At 53.0% G+C, this 8160-nt stretch overlaps 2 protein-coding genes across 2 annotated transcripts in view; both read right to left on the bottom strand.

Annotated features, from left to right (window-relative positions):
- FXYD5 (FXYD domain containing ion transport regulator 5) overlaps window positions 1-5637 on the bottom strand; it is a 10762-nt gene extending 5125 nt beyond the window's left edge. Inside the window, exons 1-4 of the mRNA XM_007470977.1 lie at window positions 5577-5637; window positions 3699-3779; window positions 2900-2953; window positions 1511-1609 (exon numbers count right to left, since the gene is read on the bottom strand). Of these exons, the coding sequence (XP_007471039.1) occupies window positions 1511-1609; window positions 2900-2953; window positions 3699-3779; window positions 5577-5637 (295 nt within the window). The remainder of the gene's footprint in view (window positions 1-1510; window positions 1610-2899; window positions 2954-3698; window positions 3780-5576) is intronic.
- A 1641-nt stretch (window positions 5638-7278) lies between these two features.
- Window positions 7279-8160, bottom strand: part of FXYD7 (FXYD domain containing ion transport regulator 7) — an 8317-nt gene continuing 7435 nt past the window's right edge. The window contains exon 6 of the mRNA XM_007470976.1: window positions 7279-7301. Within this exon, the coding sequence (XP_007471038.1) occupies window positions 7279-7301 (23 nt within the window). The remainder of the gene's footprint in view (window positions 7302-8160) is intronic.

The following is an 8160-nucleotide window of genomic DNA, read 5'->3' as shown; positions in this document are numbered from 1 at the left end:
TCCCTACCTTTCAAATTCCAAGTAGGGCTTTTGAGTGGACACTAGGTGACGGAAGTTCTGAGCTGGCCGTCTCCTTGCCAGGTGGAAAACAAGCTCCAGTGCAAGAGAGACAAAGATGACGAAGGGAGAGAGGCCTGGGGGCGCTGGGCTCAGCAGTGCCTTTTACCACTTGGCTCCTTGATCCCCCTCGACCCAGTTGAATTTCCATCACGTATAACCAGGAACAGGGAATACCACATAGGGTAACCCAGGTCAGCAAGGACTCAGAGTAAGTGATCTGGAGATGTGAAGATGTTTTCTCATTTGGAAAATGTGGAAACAGCTGCTACACCCCCAAACCCCACTGTTGTACAAAATTTAAAAAGCTCCCTTCCCCAAGACACCGTATTTCCATCTGTTGTAAAATTGTTTTAATAGACAGATTCTTTCAGAATGAGATGCTTTACTGCCATCACTGGGAAGCTGTAACAATGATAAAAAAAAATCTACAAGGAGAATGGTGTGACCTTCTAGGTAGTGCTCTTGTGCAGTGCCCAGTCTGGGCAACCGTGCATGCAACTCAGCCTGGGAGTGGCCTAACCTATAGTACTTTCCAGTGGGGGCTGCCTCTCAAATATGGATCATCACAGGCATTAGAGACCCCCTATTACCTTTATTTTTGCTCATCCCCCTTTCCCACGCCTCTGGTAACATTAACTCACTTGTCCTGAGGGGCGCCACCTCTTCCCTGACTCTTGGTCTATTCAGATCAGACATGGGGCACAGACTCAGGGCCTGACCAGTCAGAGCTGTTCATTTCCCAGGCTCCCATTCGTCAGACATGGGCACATAACCCCAGCTGGGCCAATGAGAGTCAACTCTAGGCCTTTCAGCTAGAGATGCACTCTAGCTGCTGAGTTTGTAGCCTAAACTTAGAGCTACGGGACCACCTTTGTCACTAAGAGGGGAAAAGCCGCTTGAGAATGAAGAAAACGGAGCTGAGAGAGGAAGCAAGTAAGTCGCGATGACAGTGCTTGAGCCCAGCTGTGCCTGAAACTGGTGCCTCTGTACTTTACAGAGCGTATATCGCTAACACATCTGTTTTTTTTTTTTTTTTTCCAGTTGGGTTTTCTGAGTTTTGCAACTGAACAGCTCCTGTTCTAACATTAAGAAGATCTACACCAAGGAAACACCTGCAGGTACATTTCCCGCACCAGCCCTTCGAAGGGATCTGAATAGAGAGGGTTCCTGAGTCTACCAAGTTGGAAAACGCTGCAAACTAGATGCTCCCTCTTGGGATGCCTGCTACAAACAAGCTTTATTACGACTCAGAGAAGTCCTACCAGATAGAAACGTGTTTAACTTTAACTCAGAGTTTCCCAAATACCTTTGACCGCAAACCGAGAAAATTTTTTTGAAAAATGTATTAATTCCCCAAACGGGTGCTCTGAGAAACGTACTCAGGGAAATGCCGACCTAGATGGAGAATTAAACACAACTCATATGTTGCTGTTCTAGTCCCAGGCTCTACCTTGCGTCCTGCTCTTGTCTGTCCCCGGACCTGTTGTTAGAAGCACATCCATTTCCGTCGGTTGCTGGGTGTGGATCTCCATCTGGTTCGGGGTTGCTCCTACTCAGGTCGGAAGAGAAAGGAGGGGAGGGTGAGAAAGAAAGCGAATCAGGGGACCTGCAGAAAGCAGTTAGGGGCCCTCTCCCCTCCTCAAGTTGGCAAAAATCAAAGACATCCATGTACAAGTGCTGCTGTGGGGATGAGAGAGGGGGACTCTCTCACACGCCGCTGGTGGCAGGGCAAATCAGTGTGCCTTTGCCCCACCGTGTCGTGGGTAAACTTTAGAGCCAGGTTCCTGGACCCTCATCCTAGCCGTGTCACTGACTTTCGGTGACACCTTGGGTGAGTTACTCTGAGCCTCCTGTAAAGCGAAGATAATGCTCATTTCTACCTCAGAGGGTCTGTGTGAGGATTGAATGAGTGAATGCGGGTGAAATATTTAGAACCATGACCGGCATTTAATTTGTGCTGTAAGTGCTCAAGGAGGTGGGGACAGGCTTGCTCATTGTGGCACTGCAAGCAACAAGAACTGGAAGCAACCAATATGCTCATCAAGATGGGCATGGCTTCATCAGCTGTGCACCGGTACCCTGAAGAATGCCACGCAGTGAAAAAGACCAACACGGATGCTTCTGTAAGACTGTGGGAAGAGCTTCCAAACACATTATTGCATGGGGGAAAAAAAGCAAGCTGCTGAACAACAGTCATACAGTATCCTTAAGCTCCCACAGCGACACCTCCCAATTGTGTATTTTCCTCTACTACTCCCAATATAACACTAACGGTGGGGACCTCTCAGAGAGGGAGGAGAGAATGAGAATGGGGAGTGGTTGAAGCGATTTCATCTTACCTGCAATATTCTTTTTATTTCCAGGGAGAACGTGTCTATGTACCGCTAAACATTAATGGACAAAACTGGTGAACGCTTTTTGAATGATGTTATATTCCAAGAAACAGTGGAAGAAATGATTTGAAAATTCAAAAAAGGAAAAAGATAAAGAGATAAAAGGAAGAAAATGAAGGGGTTGGCATACAGGGAGTTTCTGGGGTGTCTGCAAAGCTCTATTCCTTGACCTGGGTGATGGTTACATGGGTTCAACTTAGAGTAATTTAAGTTGTACACTTACGGTTTTTATATTTTTCTATAGGCATGTTATTTTTCATGATTTCAAACAATTTTTACAAGAAGTGAATGGAGTTAGCTGGCTGCCCCGCGACAAAGTAAACCAGGGGACTCAGCACTGGGGGGCTGAAATGGGTAATCAAGGACCCAGAGTGTCAGAGGAAGAGAGGCAACAATGTCTGTCCCAGGCCCACCTCCCCACCCTCTGCCCCTGCCCAACTTATTACCAGCCTGCAGGGTTGAAGTCTGAGGAGTGGGCTGGAGTTCTGGGTGGACGGTGTCTGGAGTCCGGAAACAGGAAGAGAAAAGAGAGAAGATGCAGAGAAGATGCATGGATGGAGGTACAGGGGGATTTCCATAGCAACTCAAATTTGATGTCACGGAAACGAATTAATCCAGCCATTTGCTAACTGCCCAAATGGGATGCCAGTATCTCCCTGGCCTCAGGCCCTCCCCTCCCACAGATGCCTTTTCCCCTACTCAGCACCCACCCACGTCTGGTAAGAGCCCCCTGAACTTCCTTTGGAGAACCATCCTTCCCTGACTGTCAGTCCACTTGGTTCAATGGGCCTGGCACCAGCCCTGTTGGAAGTTAAACACGAGACCCGGGTCTGGCCAATCAGTTTTCTATGCCTGTGGCCACAATGATCAGCTCACAGGTGGGTGTGTGACCTGAGCCTGGTCAATGACACACAATTCTGGAGCATCTGCTGGATTGGGGAAGGGGAAATTCTCTGGATTCTTAGCAGGTAGGATAGAAGCTCCAGGTCTCTATGGGCCATCTTTGCTCCATAAAAGGAGAATCTGCCTGAAAATGAAGCCATCACAGAGAAAACAGAACCAGGAGATGGAGACACGTTCCTGATAGCATAATTTGAGCCTAGATGGAACCATGCCTGAAGGTTTACCCCTGGACTTTACAGTTACACAAATCCAAACAATCCCGTTTGGTCCAAGTTTGAGATTTTTGTTGCCATTGTTATTTGCAATGACAGGATCTTGACAGACCTGTCCCTCTTTCCTCACCTGGGGCTGGAGTCAGGGCATGAACGTTCTCAGTGACTGGGTCTGCTACAGTAACGGATGTAGCCTCCTCCAATGTCTGTCCTGGGAAATCAAGGATGAGAAGTCAGGGAGGAGCCTCTGGTCCCCCTTCTCTCACCAAAACCCCTACCCTGCCCTCCCTCCTGAAACTTTGGGGGATAACCAGGAAGTCCTGTCTGCTGGCGGAGCAGCAGACAGATGTGTGATTGATCAGCTTTGGTGGAAGTGTTTTAAGAAATGCTGATACCCCAGCACCCTACCTGCATGCAGCTGCCTCTCCCTACCCATCCCTGTGGGGTGAGAGAGGCAGTTTAGGCTAGGAGCCCAGGTGCTAGACTCAGCCAGGGCCCTGATCTCAAAATCTGTTCCCAATAACTTCCTTGCTGTGTGTCCTGGAGCAAGTGAAGCCCCTCTCTGAGCCTCGGTTGCCTCATCTGCAAAGTGGGGATAATACTTGAATCTACTACTCAGGACTGTAGAGAGGGTGAAATGAGATGGAGGTCTCCCGCACTGCTTAACATGCAGTCAGTGCTGGATAGAGCCACTGTCCCCCACCCTGGCCCAGCCTCCATGCTCTCCCTCCTGGACCATCACACAACCTCCTCCCTGGTCTCCCTGCTCCCAACCCGCCCCTACAGTCTGCTCCCCACACACAGCCAGAGGGAGCCTGTGAACCCCTGAGTCAGATCAGGGCCCTCCTCTGGCTGCATCTCACTCCTAGTAAGAGCCAAAGTCCTCACCTGGCCCATAAGTCCCCCCTCCACCCGGTCCCCTGTCACCTCTCTGACCTCTCCTCTTACCACCCTGCCCCTTCCCACCTTAACCCTAACCCAAACCCTAACGGAACCCTGGCCTGCCTGCTGTCACTCACATTCTCCAGACAGCACTCGTTCCTTACATACCTGCTTGGCTTGTCTCCTCCTCTCCTTCAAGTGTCTGCCCAAACGTCACCTTCTGGTGAGGTCTTACCTGATCTCCCTATTTAAACAATCCTCATTTCTCTCCTCTGTTTTTTCTCTATAGCATCTTTTCACCTTCTAGCATACTATATAATTTACGGATGTGTCAGTTACTGTGTGTCTTTCCAACTAGAATGTGAGCTCCTGTTTTATGCAATTGCCTAGAATAGGATCTGCTCAGTGAACGCTTGTTGAATGACTGAATGAACACAGGAAAACCATTTTATCAAAGAGAAATGGGGCAGCTTCAGTGCAGAGTTTGCTCTGGGTTCCAGGGTTGTAGCCCAGCCCCTCCACTCACTAGCCTCTGGCACAGGGCACTTTCCTTCACTGAGCCTCAGTTTCCTCATCTGTAAAATGGTCATGACAACAGCACCATAGAGTAGAGCTGAAGCTGAAACAAGCACCTGTCATGTAGAAAGCACCTGCAAAGGCCCACCACAGGTACTGCCTTCAGAAAACACTTCTCAGGTAAGGGTGAGACATCTCCAACTCCTGGACTGGCCCCAGCTCACCCTTTTCCCTAATCATATATCACCCGGGGATCCAAGGGAGCTGCTCTGCTGTGAGTCTGGTGTTCCTGGTTGCCAAGTAGGAAACCGACACCCATCTCCCCGCCAAATCAAACTCCGTTGAGTCCTTCTTGGAGGTGAAATGGAGGATGCTCAGCAGGACAGGCCCTGGCCAGACTCGTTGGAAGCAGCCACCCAGGTCTGAGGTATCTAAAGAGGGTGTAACCTTGGCCGCCTTATTGGGGCCCCCACTTCCTGGTGCCAGCTCAAGAGGGGACTGAGGACACAGGACAGAGCATCCAAATTCACCAGCCGTCCACCCAGCAACACATGCACTCGAAGTGGGGCTGAGGGCTCTGCAGCAGGGTGGAGTCAGGGCTGGGCCTTACCTCTGGTGGGGAGAATCAGGCCAACGAAGACCAGGAGACACAGGCGACCAAAGGGCGACATCTATAGAGCAAGCCAGAGCTGGGGTCAGCCATGATGTCAGTGAGGCAGGCCCAGGGCAACCCCTGGGGACCCTGCAGCCCCCTTCCTTACCCTGAGCAGGCACCTCTGGCTTCAGAGACCCCTGCCAGGGTCTTTGGCTGCGGGAAGGAGGGCCAGGGGGAGGGTTTCAGAAGTGGGGATCGCCCGCAGTCACTCCCTCTTTCCCTCTGCAGGTCCCCAAAGAAAACAAGAAGCATCAGACTAAACCAGGCTTCGAGTAGCAGCCACTGCACAGGGCTGAGGCAGAGAAGCATTCAAGGGCTAGACAGGACTGACCGTGTAGGGCAAGGGGAGGGATCTGGGGCACCGGAGGACATCTGAGGACCTCGGTCCCTCCCTCTGGGGCAGCCCTCGGAGCAGAGGAGTCAGCTAGGAGGGGGAGAGAGGAAGAGTGAGTAATGTGCTCCTGATCTCAGAGGAAAAAGTGAGTTGGTGTTAGGGGCCTCCCTGCAGGGACAATAGAGCAGGATGCTGGGCAGATCTGGGAGGGTGAGGGGGGTGGAGGCGAGCTGGGGAGACTGAGGCAGGAGGAGAGAAGCAATGCCGCACACGGAGGTAATGGGGAGCCGGAGGGTCAGGGAGCATGAATGGGGGCGCGGAGAGGCGCCAAGAAGATCGCTCTCTACCCACCTGAGCCCGGCCCCTGGGCAGAGGGGAGCGGACGGCGGAAGATCGGAGGAGAGACTCACGTCAGAGCTGGGGGTCCCGAGCCGCCGGCAGACTCGTGCGGAGAGGGCAGCTGCAGTGGCTGAGTCCAGGCGGAGGGTGTGGCCAGGGGAGCGCTGGCGGGCGGGGACCGAGACGGGCTCAGTCATTTCCTCTTGGGTTTCCTGGCTTCAGAGCCCGGGGTGGGAGCAGGAGGGGGAGACGTTGAGGGCTATGGGGGGGGCTGGGGTGAGAGGCTGGGCGGAGGCCTGCACCCCCCCACCCCGGCCTAGGGGAGGGTGGGGGTGGGGAACAGCAGGGCTGGCAGGTCTGGCGGGGTGAGGCTCCTGTGGGGAGGGAGGGAGAGCGGGGGAGGGGTCTACTCTGGGGTCTGGGGATGAGAAGGGAAGGGGCAGCTGGGGGCGGTGGCGCTGAGGGAGGGAAGGGAAGCTTGAGGGGCTCTGAGAGAGGAGGCGGCCACGGTGGCACTGCGGGAGGGGAATGAGAGGAAGGGGGAAACTCTGGGGATGGGGGAGAGAGCTCCCCGGCGTCAGTTTTGTCCCCTCCCCAGTTTGGTCCCCACAGATGAGAACACACAGACAGAACAGGGGGAAAAACCAAATGCACATTTATTAAGCTCAAGACATAGACGCTGAGGGTGCGGGGAGCAGGGAGGTGCCGGGGAGTAGCACACAGGGATTGTGGGGGGCTGAGGGTGGATTCCCGGGACCCCAGGAGCTGGAGGCCTGAGTCCCTGGGTCTGGGATGCAGACGTGCTCTTTGGGGGGTCATAACTGCCAAGGCCTGGGGAAGTGCAGCGGCTCCAGCCTTGGAGTAGGTGGGACGGCTCATTCAGGGGAGCGCTCCCTGGGCAAGGCTGGGGTCCCCACCGCCTCCACCCGGTCCGCAGGCTCCCGCAATCAGGCAGGGACAGTAGTGGAGGTGCCCAGGGCTGGTCTACACGCCGCCACCTCCAGGGGCTGGGGTGAGAGGGAGTGAGAGAGAGAGAGAGAGAGAGCCATGGAGCTTCAGTGGGCAGCAAGAGAGGTGGAGGCAGCCCCCCGCCACACACTGCCAGGGCCCCTTCATGGAAGTCAGATCTCCAGACTGTCACCCTAGAGCTAGCCCTGGGAAGTTGTCTTGCCTCCCTGCATCCTAATATCTGGTCCATAGAAGGACACCTTTGGGGCTTTTGTCCTGTCCCACAGGACACTGTCATGAGAGGAACACATCTGTGATGAGGCCGAAGACCCCTGGCCCAGCCTGAGCTTTTCTGCGGTGTCCCCCCACCAGAAAAGGAGTCTCCATCCGTCTCCCATGCTCCCAACGTCCTCCTATACCCCCATTCCTTTCCAGCACACCATCTCTGGAACACTTGGATACAACAGGAATTCCTATGTCTCCCACACACTTGGGCCCATCATTCAGGTGGAATGCGTCAGAATTCTGTACATATTCTTAGACTGTGGCCAGGTACCCAGGCCAACCGTACCCGCCCCCCATCATCCACAAAGTGACCCACTGATGTTCTTAAATCTCATTAAATACACATGAAACTAAACACATGAAATTCCACATCAAATCCTCCAAATATGGAGTACCCCAAGACCCATTTTTTTAGTTCTAAAAACTTTATAGGAGGCAGAGTTTCCCATCTCTGATTTTTTAAAAGTCCCTGGAAAGGACACAGTTCCACTAAAAACAGGTCGAGATATTTTTACATAATTAAAATTAACACCCCCAAGGAGTCACAATCTTTCATCTACATGCTTATCCCCCCTCCTATATCCTACATCTGTCCACCTGCACTCACTCTCCCCCTCCTCCCCACTCCACCCC

The sequence above is a fragment of the Lipotes vexillifer genome, unplaced genomic scaffold (assembly GCF_000442215.2).
Source record: "Lipotes vexillifer unplaced genomic scaffold, Lipotes_vexillifer_v1.1 scaffold182, whole genome shotgun sequence".
Taxonomy (NCBI): Eukaryota; Metazoa; Chordata; class Mammalia; order Artiodactyla; family Lipotidae; genus Lipotes; species Lipotes vexillifer.
This window is presented reverse-complemented; position numbering and strand designations above follow the sequence as displayed.